General features: G+C 35.3%; 1 protein-coding gene across 7 annotated transcripts in view; it reads left to right on the plus strand.

Annotated features, from left to right (window-relative positions):
- Positions 1-17,315, plus strand: part of SLC16A7 (solute carrier family 16 member 7) — a 205,962-nt gene extending 188,647 nt beyond the window's left edge. For all 7 annotated transcript variants that reach the window (XM_070370518.1, XM_070370517.1, XM_070370515.1 and 4 more), the window contains 2 exons: positions 918-1,733; positions 7,008-17,315. In XM_070370518.1, the coding sequence (XP_070226619.1) occupies positions 918-1,733; positions 7,008-7,279 (1,088 nt within the window). In that variant the 3' untranslated portion in view covers positions 7,280-17,315. The remainder of the gene's footprint in view (positions 1-917; positions 1,734-7,007) is intronic.
- Positions 17,316-25,192: the final 7,877 nt, after the last annotated feature.

Below are 25,192 nucleotides of genomic sequence, written 5' to 3' on the forward strand. Positions count from 1 at the left end.
CTGGAATCTAAATACTTAACCAATTTGTAATACTGTCTCAAATTTGCATAAATTGGTAAATGCCAAAGAATTCCTACTTCTATAGATCCTAAATAACACAGAATCATGTCTAGGCTAAAGGGTAAAGAGAGGTAGTTTGTGTAAATCACTTGTATTTACTTTTTTAACAAACATTCATTTTTGTTGCCAAATAGTATCTTGATGAGCTAACTCAGCACTGTCAGGGTGTCCCTAGACAGCAGAAACTTTTGACCCATATAAACAGTCAGCCAAAATTATTTTTTAGTTAATATACATTCACCTCTGTAGTTATGAAATGTGTAACGTGAGGGATGAAGAACATGAAATTAATGGCATGAATTTATTACTCTTTTTTATTATTTGCATAGCTTTGAAAGATATACCTACAGGAGATCTAAGATTATTTATAAATGACAACCTTTTTAATCTGTTTAGTCTATTCTGTACTGAAAAGAAAGTATTCATGTTTTAAATACACTCTTGCCCTTAAGGAAAATATCTATTCTCTGCATGTGTATATAAAGAGAGAGGTTAGAGAAATTAATTTATTTATGGAATTAAGTGGTTATGACTAAGAACTAATGAACTGTGTTCCAATTTCCACCTATTCTCTGATTGTTGCAACATTAGAAGAAGTTCTTGGTTTTATTTTTGTGTTTTAAAAGGAAAGGGCTATGAAACAGTCTTGCATCTCAGATGTCTAGTTATGAGAACCTTTTTGTTTATGTGGTATCTTATTGACAATATGTAATTTTTAAAATTTTAAAATTTTTTATTTACTGTGTGCTGTTGCCTTTTCATTCTGCCATCTCCACTTGAATGTACATTTTGACAAGTGATTTCTTATGTGAGTGGCATAATGTGTTTTTTTCTTCCTTTTGTTTTGTTCTTTTTAGGTTTAGGTCTGGCCTTCAACCTGCAGCCTGCCTTAACAATCATTGGCAAATACTTCTATAAGAAACGACCTGTAGCGAATGGCCTTGCAATGGCAGGAAGTCCTGTTTTCTTAAGTACTTTGGCTCCTTTCAATCAGTACCTGTTTAATACTTATGGTTGGAAGGGAAGCTTCATGATTTTGGGAGGTTTACTATTGAACTGCTGTGTGGCTGGGTCCCTTATGAGACCTGTTGAACCCAAAGCAAGTACTGAGTCTAAAAATAAGGTTGGTGTAAGAGAAACTGATTGCAGTATGAAGAAAAGACAAAAAAAGTTATCAGTATGGGAAGAAATTAATAAATATTTAGATTTCTCCCTTTTTAAGCATAGAGGATTTCTGATATACTTATCTGGAAATGTCATTATGTTTCTGGGGTTCTTCGCCCCTGTTATATTCTTGGCTCCATATGCTAAAGACAAAGGAATTGATGAGTATTCTGCAGCTTTCTTGCTCTCTGTTATGGCTTTTGTTGATATGTTTGCCAGACCTACTGTAGGACTTATTGCCAATTCCAAATTAATCCGACCCCGAATCCAGTACTTCTTCAGTTTTGCAGTGATGTTCACTGGAATCTGTCATCTCTTATGTGCGTTGGCTGAGGACTACACAAGCCTGGTGGTGTATGCTGTATTTTTTGGTCTTGGATTTGGGAGTGTTAGCAGTGTCCTCTTTGAAACGCTCATGGACCTTGTTGGTGCTCAAAGATTTTCCAGTGCTGTGGGACTCGTCACAGTTGTGGAGTGCTGTCCTGTCCTCCTTGGTCCTCCTCTTGCTGGTAAGAATATTTATCATCAAAGAAAGAAAATAGCATAAAATTAATATCCATTAGCTGAGACTTTCTTTGTAGTGTAAATGTGGTTTGTAATGATAGACAACTAATACCCTAAAAGACTGTAGATGTGTTAATTTTAGCCTTATTATATATTTTAAATTTCCTAATTAGTCTATTTTAGACAAAAATTTCATTTATAGCCTGGTATTATGAACTTGAGAATTTAAATTAGACTGATAATTAGCATTACTTGCAGATTTTTACCTATATCAACTTGTATTGTTAAAAATATAAAAATAAAATATCACTTTATCATTGGTAAACAAATTTCTCTTGTTTTTTAAAAATAAGTCAAAACTTTAAAGTAATGCTCTCAAAAGGTTAATATCTGTTTTCCTATTGGAGTATAATGGTTATATTAATATAGAACTTGTTACATGCTTAAGGAAGGAATACATTTATAATATCAATGATCGGAATATATCAATAGGAATGCAAGAATGAAGAAAAGTTCAGTCAAAGTCATTTTCTTGATCAGATACTTATATCCCATATTTGTAACCTTTATCTTTAGATTTAAAGATCTAAAATACTGTCAGAGATGACTATAAAAGTGTCTGTGCTAAATTATCAAGTAAAGAGACTGAGTAACAACACATGTGTACATTAATGTTTGAAGTGAAGACTTCGTTTAGTCTTAGACTTACATGTAATAAATTTTAAATACTTTTTGTTGGCCTATCTTTTCTAGTAATAACTGTATAGCATTGTTTTAATTAATGCTAAATGTAGGTATTTACTTAGACCTCTTGGCCTGCCCCTAATTGTCACAATAACTGCCAGGCCAAGCGTGAATTTTTTGATGTATATAAAGTCAGTGTTTAAACTCTTCCTACATGTAGTACGGAATGAAGCAGGGCAAAGGCTAATAGAGTTTTGCCAAGAGAATGCACTGGTCATAGCAAACACCCTCTTCCAACAACACAAGAGAAGACTCTACACATGGACGTCACCAGATGGTCAACACCGAAATCAGATTGATTATATTCTTGCAGCCAAAGATGGAGAAGCTCTATACAGTCAGCAAAAAACAAGACCGGGAGCTGACTGTGTCTCAGATCATGAACTCCTGATTTACAAATTCAGATTTAAAATGAAGAAAGTGGGGGAAACCACTAGACCATTCAGGTATGACCTAAGTCAAATCCCTTATGATTACAGTGGAAGTGAGAAATAGATTTAAGGGCCTAGATCTGATAGACAGAGTGCCTGATGAACTATGGACGGAGGTTCGTGATATTATACAGAAGACAGGGATCAAGACCATCCCCATGGAAAAGAAATGCAAAAAAGCAAAATGGGCTGTCTGAGGAGGCCTTACAAATAGCTGTGAAAAGAAGAGAAGCGAAAAGCAAAGGAGAAAAGGAAAGATATAAGCATTGAATGCAGAGTTCCAAAGAATAGCAAGGAGAGAAAAGAAAGCCTTCTTCAGCAATAAATGCAAAGAAATAGAGGAAAACAACAGAATGGGAAAGACAAGCAATCCCTTCAAGAAAATTAGAGATGCCAAGGGAATATTTCATGCAAAGATGGGCTTGATAAAGGACAGAAATGGTATGGACCTAATAGAAGGAGAAGATATTAAGAAGAGGTGGAAAGAATACACAGAAGAACTGTACAAAAAAGATCTTCATGACCCAGATAATCACAATGGTGTGATCACTCACCTAGAGCCAGACATCCTGGAGTGTGAATTCAAGTGGGCCTTAGGAAGCATCACTATGAACAAAGCTAGTGGAGGTAATGGAATCCCAGTTGACCTATTTCAAATCCTGAAAGATGATGCTGTGAAAGTGCTGCACTCAATATGCCAGCAAATTTGGAAAACTCAGCAGTGGCCACAGGACTGGAAAAGGTCAGTTTTCATTCCATCCCAAAGAAAGGCAATGCCAAAGAATGCTTAAACTACCACACAATTGCACTCATCTCACACGCTAGTAAAGAAATGCTCAAAATTCTCCAAGCCAGGCTTCAGCAATATGTGAACTGTGAACTTCCAGATGTTCAAGCTGGTTTTAGAAAAGATAGAGGAACAAGAGATCAAATTGCCAACATCCGCTGGCTCATCGAAAAAGCAAGAGAGTTCCAGAAAAATATCTATTTCTGCTTTATTGACTATGCCAAAGCCTTTGACTGTGTGGATCACAATAAACTGTGGAAAATTCTGAAAGACATGGGAATACCAGACCACCTGACCTGCCTCTTGAGAACCTATATGCAGGTCAAGAAACAACAGTTAGAACTGGACATGGAACAACAGACTGGTTCCAAATAGGAAAAGGAGTACATCAGTGCTATATATTGTCACCCTGCTTATTTAACTTATATGCAGAGTACATCATGAGAAAGGCTGGGCTGGAAGAAGCACAAGCTGGAATCAAGATTGCCGGGAGAAATATCAATAACCTCACATATGCAGATGACCCCGCCCTTATGGCAGAAAGTGAAGAGGAACTGAATACCCTCTTGATGAAAGAGGAGAGTGAAAAAGCAGGCTTAAAACTCAACTTTCAAAAAATGAAAATCATGGCATCCAGTTCCATCACTTCATGGCAAATAGATGGTGAAACAATGGAAACAGTGACAGACTTTTGGAGCCAGGCGGCGGGGGTGGGGGTCTCCAAAATCACTGCAGTTGGTGAGTACAGGCTTGAAATTAAAAGATGCTTGGTCTTTGGAAGAAAAGCTATGACCATCCTAGACAGTATATTAAATAGCAGAGACATTACTTTGTCAACAAAGGTCTGTATGGTCAAAGCTAAGATTTTTCCAGTAGTCATAGATGTGTGTGAGAGTTGGACCATAAAGAAAGCTGAACACTGAAGAATTGATGCTTTTGAACTGTGGCATTGGAGAAAACTCTTGAGAGTCCCTTGGACTGAAAGGAGATCCAACCAATCCATCATAAAGGAAATCAGTCCTGAATATTCACTGGAAGGACTGATGCTGAAGCTAAAGCCCCAATACTCTGGTCACCTGATGAGAAGAACTGACTCATTGGAAAAGACACTGATGCTGGGAAAGATTGAAAGGCAGGAGGAGAAGGGGATGACAGAGGATGAGATGGTTGGATGGCATCACTGACTGGATGGACATGAGTTTGAGCAAGCTCTGGGAGTTGGTGATGGACAGGGAAGGGTGGCGTGCTGTGGTTCATGGAGTCGCAAAGAGTTGGACACTACTGAGTGACTGAACTGAACTGAACTAAATTCTAGTCAGAATGTTGGAAACTCTGACTAAACGAATAGGTCTGTTTCAGAATCACCTGAATATGCATATGAAAAATAATTTGGGTTTGTGCCTACAAAATTTTGCCAATAATAACTATTATTAAGAATTAGATGCTTGCATAAGCATGAGGCAAAATTAATATAAACAATATAAGCTGTAGCTTGTTTAAAAGTCAATAAACCTTCCAATTATTTGGTAGCAGGCTAGTTTTTCAATATTCTCAATAATCAAATGGAGCAAAAACTTTGTCCCTGACTCATTTGGCCTTAATAATTTAGATTTAGATAAAGTGAAAAACTGTGGTTAGTCCAAAAAGTGACATGACACTTAACCAAGAGTTTTGGTGAAGCCATTTTATGGACTAGTTAATATAAGATGCAGACAGACTTTGGTAAGATCCTAGTTTCCTCCGCATTTGCTATGTAATCATGGTCGAAATATGTCAGAATGAATTTTTTAAGGATTAAATGCAAAATTACAAATAAAATGTTTAGCCTAGTGCTAGGCATAGAGAAGTCATTTAGTAAATATTATGACCCATTAGGAAATGGAAAAGGAAAGCCTTTTGACTTTCCCTAAAGAATACAATGTATACTCTTTATAGAAAAGATAGGAAATATGGAAAGGATAAAGCAATCTCAATATCAGTTCAGTTCAGTTCAGTCACTCAGTCATGTCAGACTCTTTGCGACCCCATGAATCGCAGCACGTCAGGCCTCCCTGTCCACCACCAGCTCCTGGAGTTCACTGAGACTCACGTCCATCGAGTCGGTGATGCCATCCAGCCATCTCATCCTCTGTCGTCCCCTTCCCCTCCTGCCCCCAATCCCTCCCAGCATCACAGTCTTTTCCAATGAGTCAACTCTTCGCATGAGGTGGCCAAAGTACTGGACTTTCAGCTTTAGCATCATTCCTTCCAAAGAAATCCCAGGGCTGATCTCCTTCAGAATGGACTGGTTGGATCTCCTTGCAGTCCAAGGGACTCTCAAGAGTCTTCTCCAACACCACAGTTCAAAATCATCAATTCTTTGATGCTCAGCTTTCTTCACAGTCCAACTCTCACATCCATACATGACCACAGGAAAAACCATAGCCTTGACTAGACGGACCTTTGTTGGCAAAGTAATGTCTCTGCTTTTGAATATGCTATCTAAGTTGGTCATAACTTACCTTCCAAGGAGTAAGCGTCTTTTAATTTCATGGCTGCAGTCACCATCTGCAGTGATTTTGGAGCCCAAAAATATAAAGTCTGACACTGTTTCCACTGTTTCCCCATCTATTTGCCATGAGGTGATGGGACCAGATGCCATGATCTTCGTTTTCTGAATGTTGAGTTTTAAGCCAACTTTTTCACTGTCCTCTTTCACCTTCATCAAGAGGCTTTTGAGTTCCTCTTCACTTTCTGCCATAAGGGTGGTATCATCTGCATATCTGAGTTTATTGATATTTCTCCCAGCAATGTTGATTCCAGCTTGTGCTTCTTCCAGCCCAGCGTTTCTCATGATGTACTCTGCATAGAAGTTAAATAAACAGGGTGACAATATACAGCCTTGACGTACTCCTTTTCCCATTTGGAACCAGTCTGTTGTTATATATGCTATAAATGTATCCATATATATGTTTACATATGTAAATATGTATATATATTTCTACATATGTAGGTTTAAAATGTATCTCATATGTATGTATCTATGAAAATATAGACATATACATATATACCTTGTTTGTCTTGGTAGCACACTTTTATTGAAGGCAACAACTTTCAATGTATTTCATATACTGGTAGTATAATGTAGTATGTGCCTCTAACATGCCTTTACTATGTATATGTGGAAGTCTTAATCTAGAATATTTTTTTCTTTATTCAACTCTCATTTAGTATTAAATAAGAAATAGGTACACAGTGTGGAATGATTTTATTTGAAACTGTTACCATTTTATGGCTGATTTATAATGCTGTCTTAAAAACCACTCTTTGTCTCTTAGGTAAATTGGTGGACGAAACTGGACAATATAAATATATGTATTTGGCCTGTGGAGCTATTGTGGTCCTAGCCAGCGTGTGGCTGCTCATTGGTAATGCTGCCAACTACAGATTGCTTGCAAGGGAAAAGAAGAAGAGTATACATACCAAGGAATCTCAAGAAACTGAACCCTTGAAGACATCTCAAAGTCCCAGTGTTAATATCAAAAGTGGCAAAAATGAAGAGTGGAAAGGAGCAGAGGTTAATTCCTCAGAAAGAGAAACGAATATTTAACAAGAATCATATCTCAGATTTCAGTGTTCATAACTTTCTTAGGAGTATTTTTTTTCAACATATTGGAAGATTTTTAGTTGAAATGAAGAGTCATAGTTAAGGATGGAGATTAGATTTTCCTTAATGGCAAATTTTAAATGTTTGTCTTTAAAAACTTATTTGGGTAGTTAAATTGTGAGATTAAACATATAAAGAATTCATGCATTGGGTTTATGTCCATACCTGAATCTGGTTGTGGTGGTTAAATGATTTTAAAGTCTTTCAGTGACTTCTAGTCTTGGTTACAGAGACCTGAGTTCCAAAATGCTGGTTTAAGTAGTTAGAAAGAGTATGTTTAATCCTATAAGAATGCACTCTCCACATTTCATTTTTTATTCAATATTAAAGTGTGAAATGGAATTGAAGGAAATTAATTTTTTTTCCTAAACATCCTCACACACACCAACTTTCATACACTTAAGAATGAATAGACAAGGTATCTGGAGAAAAAAGACAAGTTTAAAAAGAATATTATCACTGTATATATATTTTTAAATCCATGGAGAAAAAAATGCATTATATCTGCTTAGTACCTTATAATGTGGATGTTAGAGATAAGAACATGGGTGAAAATGAGGGTGCTCTTAATTTGAAAATGTAATTCACTGCTGTAAAACAAAAGCAATTGCATATATGAAATAAATTTGAAAAAAAGTAAAAACTCTATTTTTTAAATAATTATTTCTGAGCCCTGTCCAATTTGATCCATGCATGCACATGATTTCTTTGAGGGGGGCCATCAGTACCTGGTGCTAGTGAATAGAACCCTCAAACAATCAGAATTTACTAGTAAGTATATCAAATTAAAAACGTAAATGACTCCTAGCAATGAGCTATCAAATCTTTTGATTTGAAAATTCATAAAGTAATAAATAGAAACTTCTTTTAACCAAACTTAGTTCAGAATAGCTGTCTTACTAAGACACCAAAGTGGAATCAACTGAAATCTTGGTTGACAGACTGACAAACAGGCAGAAATTTCATTTTTCCCAACACATAGTGGTGTTAAGAGGGTTACTATTTAGATTATTCCCTCTGAATAAAGCTAAGAGTGGAAGGTACTTACAGTGAGTCCTCCAAGCTCTCTCCTTTCCCTCCATTCACCAACATGCAAAAGCAAAAAACAGAAATCCAAACAGGCCTTTCACTCAGCCACCGAAAATGTCTCCTGTTATAGGAAAGGAAGCACTAGAAATCCCACCCTCTACTAACCAGACTTCCTGCTGCCTGTAAACATAACTAAACCAGGACACTTAAAAAAGGCTTCTAGACCTGGAGGTTGTGTATGACTTTATATACACTTTTGAAGTGGAGATTTAGTTTATAACTTGATAGAAAGAAGCTTGCAATATGGGAACCCAGGTTAATTTAGCAGTTTCTCATTTTCATAACCATGTGAAAAATCTGGGACTGAACTGCTCTTGAATATAGAGGCATATGATAGATTTGTGAGTTCAGAACTAATAAATACCATTTTGAGTGATAAAGTACTTTTAAACAAGAAACAATGTATGCATTAGGTATAAAGGTATAAACATTCACCTTTATAAATCTGAAGTTTAAATTAAGATCGTGATTAATAAAAAACATTTAGCCTTTGAATATTGAATGTCATTCTTAAGATGTCAAAAGGATTTTGTCATTCTTTCTTCTTAGCATTGCAGTAGAGGCAGATGAATAAGGAAATAAGTATTCTTATTTCCTTTAAGATTGTGCTTAGATACCAAGCTTTTGTGATAATTAACACTAGGGATTTGATTTGTAAACTTTAGGTACTGTTTGAGCATGTAGCTTTTGTTTATCAAGCTGTATACAATTCCATATTTCATTTCACATGCACTTTTCTGCATGGGAAGAGGTATTTGTATTTTTAAAATATTAACCAAAACAATATGTGCCAATACCATAGGTAAATAAATCAGGGAAATTGTGACAGTATATAGTTGTTTTTAATTTAGCTTCATTCAATCTTGAATCTTAAATGAGCTGTTCCATATTATTAGTATGTTTGTATTCAACTCTGACTAGTCATAAGAAATGTGACATCATAAATTTTGCAGTAGCTTTCCAATCTTAAACGTTTCCAAACAATGTCTTGAATTCTCTGAAGATGCATATTTAAATTAATACAGATAATAGATCCTTGGGGCAAGTAATGATCATGGGGTTTTAAAGGGCTAATTTATCACCTACCAGAGGGTGAATTCCAGTGGTTTTCTCCATGGAAGGAGGTTTATTTACTTGCTGATGAGGTTCTTGTCAAGACAAAACCAATTTTTATTTGTTCTATTGCTCTTTGATGATCTTCTTTAATTTTATTTCTAACATTGATTGATTACATTAAATTGTTAAAAAAAAAAACAAAATGAAAGGAAATTGAAATTCACATTCAAAGCACATAATGTGAGGTATACAGTCGTGCCTGCCAGTCATACTGCACAAAGTTACAAGCATGCATGCAGCTTAATTCTCATCCATAAATGTTGAAAATTAGAACATACTTGAACAGTGATATAAACACACTCAGGATCAGAATTGTTCCAAGATAAAATAAATGTTTCAAGTTGTTTACTCTCTCAAATCAGTTAAACTTGTTAGAATATTTGCTGCTTGAACAGAACCTTTCAGAAACAGAGAAGAGAATACCAACCTGGAACATTTATTATTATAAAGCTGCCTAAATGGAGCGGGAAATATAGTTGGCTTCTGTGTCTGCAGCAATGAGTGATTAGTGCAGAACACAGTTCTTCCCCGAGGGAATGACAGGTTTTAGATATTCAAGCTATCACAAAACAAAGTCAGAAACCATTAAAATCCCTTTTAGTCCATTTTCCTATGATGGAATTGTGCAGAAAGAAGGTTATCATAAACCTGGGTACCAAAATAATTCATGATCACTGGTTAGATTAAGACACCCAGTATTACTCACTCTAATCTTAAATATGTCTTCATTAGTTTGTGAATGGAATACAGGGTATAGATATCTCTTGACACATGCCCAACCTCTTTTCTGACTCTTTTTGGACCAAATAAACACATATTTAAGAGACAGTGGGTCAGGCTCTAGTGTGCTTTACATTGGAAGACATGATATTTTCTCAGTGTGAATTGACTTGGCTCATAAATTTCACTTCGTTAGTATTAATATGTTAGTTGCTCAGTCAAGTTGGACTCTGTGACCCCATGTACTATAACCCGTTAGGCTACTCTGTCCATGGAATTCTCCAGGGAAGAATACTGGAGTGGGTAGCCATTCTCTTCTCCAGGGGATCTTCCTGACCCAGGGATTAAACCCAGGTGTCTGCATTGCAGGCATATTCCTTACCACTGAGCCACCTGGGAAGTGTTAATACCAAATTGTAACCGCCTTATTTCATGGAGTCTCCCCTAGACACTAGAAAATACATAAAGTAATTTGATTTTATATATTTGAATGTGCACTTTAAAAATTTAGGTATTTTTACTCATCCGTCTCTGGCTGTACATGATAGTTTAGGATATAGGGGGAAAAAAGACCATAAGATGTATGATGTAAATGTAAGTTTTTACACTGATGTTATAAAATGTAGAGAGTTACTTAAACAGTTAATTGAAACTTATTTTCTATCCAAAAATACCTTTTAAAAACACCCTCACATGGACAGTGTTGCAAGCTCTTGCTATAAATAATCATGATAATTTAGGTTCAAATTAATAGGGGAAAAGAATGTAAAGTGGAAAGAGAACAGATATTTATATTTTCTGCATTATTCCTATTAAAACCTTTTAGTATTCAAATAAAATCATAGATATTGTCCTGATATAATAAATGAGTGAAACAACACAAAAAGAGACATACCAAGAAGCTCAACAAATTACCTAAAGTTAAAAAGTAGTATGTGACAGAACCAGAACTAAAACTCAAGTTTACGTAAAAGCAGAAAGAGTCCCTAGGGTGTTCACTGCCATACTGCCTGCCCATAGTAGCTATAGATACAAAAAAGTAGATAAATATAGATACAAAAAGATTAAATACTATACGGTAAACCAGTGAGACTCTGCTGCAATTTGTGTTATGATTTAATTAGTGTTTATTAAAGACTGCATTTGCCATAACCTGAATATATGATTTCAAGTTGCCTACTTTTCTAGCCAATGCAAAGTATCCCAAATAATGGTAATGATTATATAATAGCCATAATTGCTTCAATGTGACTTTTTTTGGAAAAAATAATGAAACTTTTATAGTACTCAGGCATAATATATTTTCCCTGAGGTTGGGTTTAAAAGAAAAATGCTATTTTCTTTATGGATAAGTAATTCCCATATTAGTTGATACTTATTATGACTCAAAAATAAAAGTACTTACTATGAAACATTATGTTCAGAATTATAAGTGATTCTTAAAAGTGATTCTCACTTATAAGATTATCTTAGTGGTGAAAGTCTCTCAGTTGTGTCAGACTCTTTGCAACCCCATGGACTGCAGCCCACCAGGCTCCTCTGTCCATGGAATTCTCCAGGCCAGAATACTGGAGTGGGTAACTATTCCCTTCTCTAGGGGATTTTCCCAACCCAGGAACCCAGGTCTCCCGCATTGCAGGTGGATTCTTTACCATCTGAGACACCAGGAAAGTCCAAGATTATCCTAAGCCAACAAAAATTTGTAAAAAGCTTCTGAGATACATAGATTTGGTTCATCTACACAGAATTATATTTATTTACACCACTTAATGCAACTGCCCCTACACTGTAACTAATTTGTCAAGTTTTCCTGAACATCTGTATTGTTATTCTCCTTTCTGTCCCGTTCTTCTAAAGACAGAACAAATGCCATTACTTTTGTCTTCTCCTTTTAAACCTTTGGCATTCTTAGAATATTCTCTTTAGCTCTGTTACAGATTGTTGTCATTTAGTCGCTAACTTGTATCTGACTCTTAGTGCACATGTTGCACTTCTAATGTCTTAGATCTTTCACAGTCACTCATGCTACATCTGGTCTTACTTGGTTTGCAGGAATGACTGTATTCCTGAAGTCAGCAGTGATACTTGTGGCTAAAACCAGTCATCTTCACCAATAAGGGAACTCATGTGAGTGTAGTCTTCAGGTTTCCTGGATGAGGAATATATTTTGTTGTTACGAAACTTCCTTATACATGATAAATAGGTCATTAAACATCACTTTTAAGAATCTAGAAAAATAGATCATCCTGTCCTTGACATTTACTATTCTGGATACTTCTAACTTTCTTAAAGTGCCTGAAATTTTGAGAAACAAAGCTTACCATCACAACATAGCATCAATATATGTCATCCTGTAGGCTCATGGGTACCTCATCACAACTAGATTCTCGCCATGACAATTCACAATGCCAAAGAGCATCAAAATCATTGAGATAAAAATTGAAATGATAATATATTCATTTTGCTTGATTTTAGGTTTTGATTTCTACATATTTCTCAAGTACATGATCTCATGTTTGAGAAATGCACTTAAAACCTGAAAAGCTCAATTATTAGTAATTAATTATAGTGCATATATAATCAAAATCATAACTATATTGATTTTTTAAAATGAATAATTTTCTGAGTTCACATCCTTCTTCATAGTTCTGATTTTCTCTTCATTGTTATCAAATTGTACAGTTTAGGTCTGAATGCTTCATGAGGTCCTATGATCTTGTCTGTCTTAGTCTTACACTTTGCCTTCATTCTATCTCACATATGTGCAGTTCATGAAAGAATTCTTATAGCCATGGGAATCACAATTTTAGGTCTCTACCTTAAGAGGAAAAGGAGTATTGCAAAAATAATTCTTTAGTGGAGCATATGAAAAAAATTTTAGACCAAATATTTCTTCCAACCCCGTTCTGTGTATCTTCCTCCCTTTTTTTCCTATGATTATTTTTTTAATAATTTTTAAAATTATTGTTCTTTCATCAATTTTTGTAATTTCTAGGCCAAATTCTCTAGCATTTTTATCTGATTATGGGCATTTTTAATATAGCATTTTTGTTTCTTTGATGGGTTTAGTTATACTTACCGACTTGTATGATCTTCCCGTTTTTCAGTCTTTATGTGTACTTGTTAATAAGATGAGTAAAATTTAAGAGTATTTCAGTAGGCAGTGAGTCTGTGATCCCAAATTCATTACCATATCAGCAAATACTTTTCTTCACATAGTAAAAAAAAAATTTTTTTGTTTTGTTGTTTTAAATTCAAATATGGCAAAATAAGGTAGCCAGCTCTGTATGAAAATATTGGTATTCAACATTATGTTAAGACATATATATATATATACACACACACATATATATATCAGAAAAAGGTTCTGTTCAGATGAACAAAAGAATGGGATTCTTATCCCACATGAAATTCAGGGTGAAATTTTGAAACATGTTCTTATGACTAAGAGTTTTATTTTGAGTTTTTAGTTATTTTTTTTATATGATCTAAAAAATGTTTTTAAATTAGACTCAGTTTATATAATTTGTTCATTTAAGTACAGGTTTCTGATGTATTATTTAATGGACTTTTATTTTTCTGCCACATGCGATTTCTAACTAGAGCATGAAATTTCTGGATTTGGTGAGAAAGGGCATGTAAACTAAAGTGTTTAATTTCTAAGCATTAGATGCAATTATGTTTTGATTTTTGTTGTATTTTGATTTTGACATATTAAAGTTAGGTTTGTTTGGTATCTGCATTTTGACAGAATAAGACTAGAACAAATAAGGTCTTTGCCTAAAGGTATATTTGTCCTCTGAGTAAATGCAGACTTGGAAATAAAACCAGGTCTTTTAACTTCTAATTCACTTTTTTTTCTCCATTAGTCAACCTATTTGTAATGGTGAATTTTGTAGGCTGAACACATATTTTCCTGGAAACACATATTCTAACCTTTCTTGATAAGTTCTTTATTTCCAAAATGAATACATTTCTCCTAGTTGAATCGTATTTTGCAAAATGATGTTTATAAATTTAATTTGAAAAATATTTGCTGATTCCCACAGCAGATAAGTCAAAGTGAATTGGACATAATAACTACTAGGATGAATGATTTTGCACAATATCTATTGTTACAGAAATATGTGAGTCATTAAAATAATACTCACCATAACTTGTTTGTAGAATCCATGTGTCAATATTCCATTAATTCTTTTTATTTTGCTTATATTCATGGTTTGTTTTAGAAGCATCATTCACTTACTTGTTTTCTCAAAGTATAACACCAGAGCATAGAGTGTGCAACACAAATTTGTTAAATTATTAATTTAAGAGAAATTTTTGCTATTGTATATAACCTTGAGGAGAAGGAGCACCCCAGCAGTATTTGTTGATCTAAGAATCTGAAGATGAGATTCGTATTCATAGAATACGATTTATCTAAAAAATTCTTGCTTTTGAAATGGTCATTTCACCTATTTAAACAATGCTAAAATCTACAACAGATGTCTGGCAACAATAAGACTAGAGTTTATTTTTAGAGATACTATCTACTTGCAGCCTCTTCTTATCTAGATATTTCTAGACTTTTCCCTTTTGATTTCATTCCAGAAAAAAACAAAAAAGTACTTCTGAATACAAAATCCCTGGTGAAGGGAAAGAGTGGTTGCTATTAGGATTTCACTCAAAGTGTAAAAACAGTACTCTCAGTATTTGTTTGCTTATTTCATTAAGAATATTTACTCTAAGAACATCCTTCAATAAAAGTTTTGATAAACTGATGTGTCAGAATAAAATTTTTCATAAACAAGGCCTTAAATACATTTGCTGTATCTGTGACATGTTTGGATGTTCTTGGTTAGATTCAACTAAACTGACATCATAGTCAGTGACATGTTTGGATCTGTTTGGTTAGATACAGCTAACCTGATATCCAGATACTAAATGTTCATTGTCATTGTGTCGGGGTGGGGTGGTGGTGTCTGCAGCTACAGTGGGTATGTCAGTGTAATATAAGGTCCTTTCTTTGTAATGATAAAAATGATGTCACACATTACTAATGTATTATGCATAGAAATTCCTTTGTTGAAGATGGAAGAGCAGGATCTTTTCAGATATTTACTAAACTTTACATTTGATTTCAAGCTTTTAATTTAAAAGCACATTCCTCCAAATATTTTAAACTAGCATGTTGATTTATATTTCTGAGAATGAATAATTTCCCATTTAAAAAAATTTTTGAAAACATTCTATTTACTACATATATTTCTTAAACCCATGTTTTTTCTTATCCCATTATTACCTTTGGGCAAATATTAAAAGTAAGATTACTGGGATGAAAGTTATACCTAATGACGTTTCTAATAAGACAGACAAAGGCATTTCTTGGCAATAGCTTCATCTAGCTAAATTTTGCAAGAATTCTTCAAGGATTGGATTTAAGGGTTAATCTATAGAATTATTTTTTAAATATAAATTATACTTTAGGCTGTATTTTTATGATTTTTAAGTAATAAAATTTAAATGTAGTTAGTTCTGTAGGCATCCTATCATACTGTCTCATGGTCTATCAACTGTAATTACTATTTTAGTGAATTAAGGAGAAAAATTGCTTTGCTTGACACCAAAGGTAATCCAGTCAGTTGTTCCTACATGACTGAAATCATGATTGTATATTTGATTTTCTTTAAAAAAATGAATAAAATATAATTCATGTAAATGCCTGTCAATGTTTAAAGATAGAACCCTCTTCTTTCTGCCTTCTTACAGATGAATGTACTTAAAGTGACTGTGATTTGACCGTGGAATATATATTTATGTCTGTAATTTTTGTATATGTAGTACTGAACTATGCAAATAAAACATATGGGAGGAAATTAACCAAAAATGAAAGAGCTTGGAATTTTCATACAACTATGTATTTTGTTTTTAATCTAAACAGTGTTGTAGTTGCTGTTGTTTAGTTTCTGAGTCATGTCTAATTCCTTGCAATGATTTATTTAAATCAGGAATATATTATATTGTTGATCATTTTTAAAGTATACTTAGTTCAATACGTTCCAACTTCATTTTTAAGCAAGCTTGTTTGACTACTGAGTCATTTACTGCCTTTCATTTATACTATGATATCATAGGGACAAGTAGTTTAGAGAAATCTCTATGGTGGTTTCTAAGTTTCACTGTATAACTAACTTGGAGCTAGGTGTTGAATTACTCAGTGGAGCACATATTTTGCCTGCAGTTTTGGATATATTTTCAAATTTATCTCTTTCCTACTAGACTGTGAGCTCCTTGTGGACAAGGATATTATCTTAGTTATAATAACAACCTTAATGTCTAGCAAAGTACCAGGCACAAAATAATTCTTTAATTGAAATGAATTGATGGACCCAGATTATTGAATAAATAGTACAGTATTCTATGATGCTGGCTGAATGTATATTAGAAAATTTTCTGGCTAATTTTTAAAAACTCAGTGTATACCAAAGGAATTTTCTGGCTAGTTTTTAAAGATTGGGAAAACAAACAAGCAGCATTTCCCATATCTTAAAATTGAGACTCTATTGTGAAGATTTATCTTTATTTTATGAGTAAACAGTCTATGCAAATGTTGAAATATGCAACAGCTCAACTTCATGGTACATAGTAGCTAGTTTTATTTTCTTTACAAAATCAGAAATGCTCAAGGTAGACTTCCTGGAAATAGACATTGACAATCATTAATAAAAGGTGCTACTTATTTTCTAGTATTTACCTTGATTATAAATGCCCCTGTCTGCCTGAGCTTTATTTCTTCCATTTTGGGGGGAGTTGCTGGGGGAGGAGTGCAAAAAAAAAAAATTTCATCTTTTTTGTCTGAATTATGAAATTTTGCACTGAATATGTTCCTGTGTACTCTATTATTATTGTATTTTAATTATTTATTTCTTACTGCTCACTAATTTTTATTTCAGCCTATGCTATTTCTTAGAAGGTATGTGCATATATATTTATATAATATGTAAGAAAAAAACTGCATTGCATTGCTTATTAAATCAAAATGATGAATAAATGTTTATGTTAAATTTTGAAATCTGCACTGCTTTTTTTAAAGGACTATTAAATTCTGTGCTAAACTATGCTAGTCAAAACATAACTTCCCACATCATCTTCTAAATTGTTAGGGCACTTCTTTTCTCTGAATGTACATGACTGATTAATGTCAGTGGAAACAGGCACAGCCAAAATGCAAGCCATTCGTAAGGGCAGAAATGAATGTCTGTTGTTTTCACGTGTAGACAGTTTACTAGATTTACGCAGAGGAGACACATTTGTTCAAGAAGAGAACATTACCTATATGGTAGAAGTTTCATCCCAGCCTACTCTTCCTCCTTTAACTTTTTCTTTAATAGGCTACTTTTTACAGCAGTTTTAAGTTCACAGCAAAATGGAATAGAAGGCACAGAGATTTCTCAATATATGCCCTGTCCCACCAGTGTGCAGATTTCTCATAATCAATACCCACCTCTCAGAGTGGTGCATTTGTTACAACTAATGAGCCTACACTGATGCGTCATCAACACCCAAAACCCATAGTTTACATCAGGATTCAGACTAGGTGCTGTACATTCTATAGGTTTGGGCACATTTATAATGACATATATCCACTTTCATAAAATCATATAGAGTAGTTTCACTGCCGTAAAAATACTCTCTACTCTGCTTCCCTTCCAGGAAAATGTAGATAAGGTGGCATTTGCATAAAAACCAGAGGAGGTGAAGGAAGGAGACATGCAGATTTCTGAATAAGGAATGTCCCAAGGGAAGGCAACAGTGAGTGGAAAGGTCTGAGCCAGGCCCGTGTGTGACAAATTCAAGAAAGGGCAAAATGTTCAGCCTCGCTGGAATCAAGAGAATGAAGGGGAGATGCAGCAGATGAGATCAGAGAAGGGACTAGGGATTGATTTTAGAGACTTACTGGTCAGAGGATTTTGACTTGCACAATGCGGGAAAATAACATTTTTAAAAATAATCATTTTCCATCAAAATAGAAGACAGAATTAAAAAAATAAAGCAACTATAGAAGAAACCTACAACCAAATCAGTAGCATTCTATCAATTCCATCTCCCTGAACACTATGGAACTCTACCTGTGGTCTCTGTTCTATTTACATAGTCTTTGCATGGCTGTGTGCTCAGTCCCTTCAGTCATGTCCCATTCTTTGCAACACTATAGACTGTAGCCCACCAGGCCTCTCTGTCCATGGGATTCTCTAGGCAAGAATACTGGAGTGGGTTGCCATGCTCTCCTCCAGGGGATCTTCCCAACCCAAGGATCGATCCCGTATCTCCTGAGTCTCCTGCATTGCAGGTGAATTCTTTATCCACTGAGCCACCTGGGGAAGCCCACATAGATTTTTACTAGTCTTATTTTTAGTATGTAATTTCCTAATCCATTTTTGCCAATATCTCTAGTCCTCCAATTCGTTTCCCCTCATATTTATTCACATTCTAGCTAGATTTCTATCAAATCATGGTCATCCTCATGAATATTCAATGAACTCTCCATTTTGTGAAGGAAAAAGATTAAAGTCCTGAGCATGGTATTAAAATCCTCATTATTCTACCACCACTTACCTTTCCAGACTTATTTCTTGGTAAATTCTTTTATAATTACCAAATACAGTCACATGGGTCTCTTATATTTTCATAAATCTGCCAATTTTTCTGCCTCATGCTATTTCATAAGTCTATATTTTTTTCCTCATTCCTTGACCTGGTGAGTTACTACTTAAAAGGTCCAGTAAATGTTTTTCAGTTACTGACATTTACTATAAAACTTAATTATTTATTAGACTTCAACTCAGATGTGGGCTTGAATATACTCATCGAATTCCATTCATTTTATTCTCAATAAAATTATCAATACACTAAGAAAAATAATCTACACTTGCATTTGAAAATAGGAAAAAAGTATATAAACATGCCAAAATCTTAAATTTCTCCTAGATAATGTATAGAATGGCTATAAGAAGCCATAATAACATTTGTGATGTTTTCTCTCATCAAATGTCCCTTACTCTTCTTAACAAATTCCTACCTTGCTCATTCCTTAGCACAGATACCTTTGTCTCTTGGATAAAAACTTCTCTGGTTTTAGTCCTTTGTTAAATCACGACTTCTAGACTCTGACTTTTTTTTCTCAGCCTTGATATATACTCAATAAAAAAAAAGTATATACTTGTGTACAATGCAGTGTTTTGATATACATTATGAAATGATTGGGCTTCCCTGGTAGCTCAGCTGGTAAACTATCTACCTGCAATGGACAAGAGCCTTGTTTGATTTCTGGGTCGGGACAATCCCCTGGAGATAGGATAGGCTACCCATTCCAGTATTCTTGGGCTTCCCTGGTGGCTGAAATGGTAAAGAATCCACCTGAAATGTTGGCGACCTGGGTTCAATCCCTGGTTGGGAAGATCCCCAGAGAAGGGTATGGCAACCCACTCCAGTATTCTTGCCTGGAGAATCTCCATGGACAGAGGAGCTAAATCAAGCTAATAAATATATAAACTGGCTTACAAAGTTATATTTAGTGGCGAGAACACTTCAGATCAACTCAGGAAAGTTAAAGTATCAATTCAGTTCAGTTCAGTCACTCAGTCATGTCAGACTCTTTACGACCCCACGAATCGCAGCACGCCAGGCCTTCCTGTCCATCACCAACTCCCAGAGTTCACTCAAACTTGTGTCTATCAAGTCAGTGATGCCATCCAGCCATCTCATCCTCTGTCATCCCCTTCTCCTCCTGCACCCAATCCCTTCCAGCATCAGGGTCTTTTCCAATGAGTCAACTCTTCGCATGAAGTGGGCAAAGTATTGGAGTTTCAGCTTTAGCATCAGTCCTTCCAGTGAACACCTAGGACTGATCTCCTTTAGAATGCACTGGTTGGACCTCCTCAGAGTCCAAGGGACTCTCAAGAGTCTTCTCCAACACCACAGTTCAAAAGCATCAATTCTTCAGCACTCAGTTTTCTTCACAGTCCAACTCTCACATCCATACATGATCACTGGAAAAACCACAGCCTTGACTAGATGGACCTTTGCTTGCAAAGTAATGTCTCTGCTTTTGAATATGCTATCTAGGCTGGTCATAACTTTCCTTCCAAGGAGTAAGTGTCTTTTAATTTCATGGCTACAATCACCAACTGCAGTGATTTTGGAGCCCCAAAACAAATTCTGACACTGTTTCCACTGTTTCCCCATCTATTTCCCACGAAGTGATGGGACCAGATGCCATAATCTTTGTTTTCTGAATGTTGAGCTCTAAGTCAACTTTTTCACTCTCCTCTTTCACTTTCATCAAGAGGAGTTTTAGTTCCTCTTCACTTTCTCCCATAAGGATGGTGTCATTTGCATATCTGAGGTTATTGATATTTCTCCCAGCAATCTTGATTCCAGCTTGTGCTTCCTCCAGCCCAGCGTTTCTCATGATGTGCTCTGCATATAGGTTAAATCAGCAGGGTGACAATATACAGCCTTGACGTACTCCTTTTCCTATTTAGAACCAGTCTGTTGTTCCATGTCCAGTTCTAACTGTTGCTTCATGACTGGCATATAGGTTTCTCAAAGGCAGGTCAGGTGGTCTTGTATTCCCATCTGTTTTAGAATTTTCCACAGTTTATTGTGATCCACACAGTCAAAGGCTTTGGCATAGTCAATAAAGCAGAAATAGATGTGTTTCTGGAACTCTCTTGCTTTTTTGATGATCCAGCAGATGTTAGCAATTTGATCTGTGGTTCCTCTGCCTTTTCTAAAACCAGCTTGAACATCTGGAAGTTCACGGTTCACGTATTGCTGAAGCCTGGCTTGGAGAATTTTGAGCATTCCTTTACTAGCATGTGAGATGAGTGCAATTGTGTGGTAGTTTGAGCATTCTTTGGCATTGCCTTTCTTTGGGTTTGGAATGAAAACTGACCTTTTCCATTCCTGTGGCCACTGCTGAGTTTTCCAAATTTGCTGACATATCGAGTGCAGCACTTTCACAGCATCGTCTTTCAGGATATGAAATAGCTCAACAGGAATTCCATCACCTCCACTAGCTTTGTTCGTAGTGATGCTTTCGAAGTCCCCCTTGACTTCACATTCCAGGATGTCTGGCTCTAGGTGAGTGATCACACCATCATGATTATCTGGGTTGTGAAGCTCTTTTTTGTACAGTTCTCCTGTGTATGCTTACCACTTCTTCATAATATCTTCTGCTTCTGTTAGGTCCATACCATTTCTGTCCTTTATCAAGCCCATCTTTGCATAAAATGTTCCCTTGGTATCTCTAATTTTCTTGAAGCGATCTCAAGTCTTTCCCATTCTGTTGTTTTCCTCTATTTCTTTGCATTGATCACTGAGGAAGGCTTTCTTATCTCTCCTTGCAAGTTAAAATATACAATATGGTATTTTAACCAAGATTCACCATGCTGCACGTTAGACATCCAGAACTTGTTCAACCCTCAAACCTGAAACTGTGCACTCTTCTACTAGAATCCCCCATTTTTTCCCATTCCCCAGGCCCTGTCAAACAGCTTCTATTCTCCATTTCTGAGTTTTTTATATTTCACACATAAGTTAGTTAAAGCAGTATTTGTGTTTCTTTTCTTCCTTATTTCACTCAGGATAATGTCTTCCAGCATTTATGCTGCCACAAATGGCAGGATTTCCTTCTTTTTCATTGCTGAATAATGTTTCATAATATGTGTACCACTTTTCTCTATCCAATTATCTGTCCAGGGGTATTTGGGTTGCTTCCCTGTTTTGGTTTTGTGAATATGCTGAAATAAGCATGATTATACAGGTATCTCTTTGAGATATTCCTTTGGATATATACATAAAAGTGGGATTGGTAGATCAGATGACAGTTTTCTTTGTAATTTTTTGAAGAATCTGCATGCTATTTTTCATAATGGTTATATCAATTTACATGCCCACCAACAGAATTCAACGTATCTTTTTTCCCCACATACTTTATTAGCACTTATTATCTTTTGTCTTTTGGATAATAGCCCTCCTAACAGATATGAGATGAAATATTTGTGATTTTAATTTGCATTTCCACAGTGATTAACAAGCCCTTTTTTATATACCTGTTGATCATCGGTTTGTCTTTTGTTAAGAAATATCTATTCAGATTCTTAGCCCATTTTTTAATTGGGTTAATTGTTTGTTGTTGCTCTTGGGTTGCTATTCAGTTAATCTGATATTAGCAATGTATCAGATATATGGTTTGAAAATATTTTCTCCCACTCAGTGTCCTTTGCCATGCAGAAGCTTTTTAGTTAAGTGCAATCCCACTTGTCTATTTTTGCTTTTGTTGCCTTTGCTTTTGGTGTCATATCCAAAAAAATCATTATTCACATCAAGGTCAAGAGGATTTTTCCATGTTTTCTTCTAGGAGTTTTATGGACTCAGGTCTCACATATAAGTCTAATCTATTTTGAGTTAATTTTTATGTGTGGTGTAAGATGTGTGTTCCGTGTCATTCTTCTGCATGTGGATGTCCAGTTTTCCCAACACCATTTATTGTAGAGACTATTTTTTCCATATTGTATGTTCTTTGCAATCTTGTCAAAGATCAGTTGACCATAAATATATAGATTAATTACAGCCAGTTTTTAAAATATGGAGCATCTCTTTTTAGTGGCTCCTTTCTAAGCTCTGAGATTCCCTTGGATTGCATAAATCTGGATCATATGCTCATCTTTCACCCATTATCTGTGTATAAGGCTATTTAAGGCTTTGTTTGACCAGGTTAAATCTCAAATGCAGTCTTCTCAACTTTTTTTCCTGAGTGTGAGTGGAGTATATTTTCCAGAGGATATTTGAGATACCTTACTGAAAAGAAGATGCTGGGTAGACAAAACCAATAATGGCTACTATGTGTTCAAAAAAGTTGATGACTTCTAGTAACTATGTTTGTATTGATTATATTTTTTTCATTTCTAATTTGTTTTATGGCAATAAATGATGCCTCATGAAGTTGAAATTAAAAACATAATCATCATTATTGTATCAACTTTCTTGACTTATATGTGAAAGGCACTCTAAGATAAAATATGCTCATTACCTGAAGTTGAAACTCATAACCATTTCCTATTTTAAGGAATGACTGGCTATAAAGCATAACTATATTCCCTATTACAAAGTTAAAGTTTCATACTGTATTTATGCTCTACAAGACTGATTATCTTGAGTCAAGACTATCTACTTAGATAAAGTTCCCTTATTTTCTTCTTCATAGAATTTTCTTTAAAAATATAGTTTATACAACTTTCATTTCAAAATTAAAGAGTCAATTTAAAGCTTGGATTTGTTAACTTTTGTATAATATTAAAACCTGATGTCCTAGTAGGTGAAAATTAAATTGAAAACCTGATGACATAATACAAATCAATGTTTAATTAATTAATTAAACTTATTTACTGTGTAGATCACAGTAAACTGTGGAAAATTCTGAAAGAGATGGGAATACCAGACCACCTGACCTGCCTCTTGAGAAATTTGTATGCAGGTCAGGAAGCAACAGTTAGAACTGGACATGGAACAACAGACTGGTTCCAAATAGGAAAGGGAGTACGTCAAGGCTGTATATTGTCACCCTGTTTATTTAACTTATATGCAGAGTACATCATGAGAAACGCTAGGCTGGAAGAAACACAAGCTGGAATCAACATTGCCGGGAGAAATATCAATAAACTCAGATATGCAGATGACACCACCCTTATGGCAGAAAGTGAAGAGGAACTCAAAAGCCTCTTGATGAAGGTGAAAGAGGAGAGTGAAAAAGTTGGCTTAAAGCTCAAGATTCAGAAAACGAAGATCATGGCATCTGGTCCCATCACTTCATGGGAAATAGATGGGGAAACAGTGGAAACAGTGTCAGACTTTATTTTTCTGGGCTCCAGAATCACTACAGATGGTGACCGCAGCCATGAAATTAAAAGACGCTTACTCTTTGAAAGGAAAGTTATGACCAACCTCTTTCAACAAGAGGTTTTTTAGTTCCTCTTCACTTTCTGCCATAAAAGTGGTGTCATCTGCATATCTGAGGTTATTGATATTTCTCCCGGCAATCTTGATTCCAGCTTGTGCTTCCTCCAGCCCAGTGTTTCTCATGATGTACTCTACATAGTAGTTAAATCAGCAGGGTGACAATATACAGCCTTGACATACTCCTTTTCCTATTTGGAACCAGTCTGTTGTTCCATGTCCAGTTCTAACTGTTGCTTTCTGACCTGCATATAGGTTTCTCAACAGGCAGGTCAGGTGGTCTGGTATTCCCATCACTTTCAGAATTTTCCACAGTTGATTGTGATCCATACAGTCAAAGGCTTTGGCATAGTCAATAAAGCAGAAATAGATGTTTTTCTGGAACTCTCTTGCTTTTTCAATGATCCAGTGGATGTTGGCAATTTGATCTCTTGTTCCTCTGCCTTTTCTAAAACCAGCTTGAACATCTGGAAGTTCACGGTTCATGTATTGCTGAAGCCTGGCTTGGAGAATTTTGAGGATTATTTTACTAACGTGTGAGATGAGTACAATTGTGCGGTAGTTTGAGCATTCTTTGGCATTGCCTTTCTTTGAGATCGGAATGAAAAGTGACCTTTTCCAGTCTTGTGGCCACTGCTGAGTTTTCCAGATTTGCTGGCATATTGAGTGCAGCACTTTCACAGCATCATCTTTCAGGATTTGAAATAGCTCAACTGGAATTCCATCACCTCCACTAGCTTTGTTCGTAGTGATGCTTTCTAAGGCCCACTTGACTTCACATTCCAGGATGTCTGGCTCTAGGTGAATGATCACACCATCGTGATTATCTTGGTCAGTAAGATCTTTTTTGTACAGTTCTTCTGTGTATTCTTGCCACCTCTTCGTAATATCTTCTGCTTCTGTTAGGTCCATACTATTTGTGTCCTATAT

This window comes from Bos mutus, chromosome 5 (genome assembly GCF_027580195.1).
Source record: "Bos mutus isolate GX-2022 chromosome 5, NWIPB_WYAK_1.1, whole genome shotgun sequence".
NCBI classification, from domain to species: Eukaryota; Metazoa; Chordata; class Mammalia; order Artiodactyla; family Bovidae; genus Bos; species Bos mutus.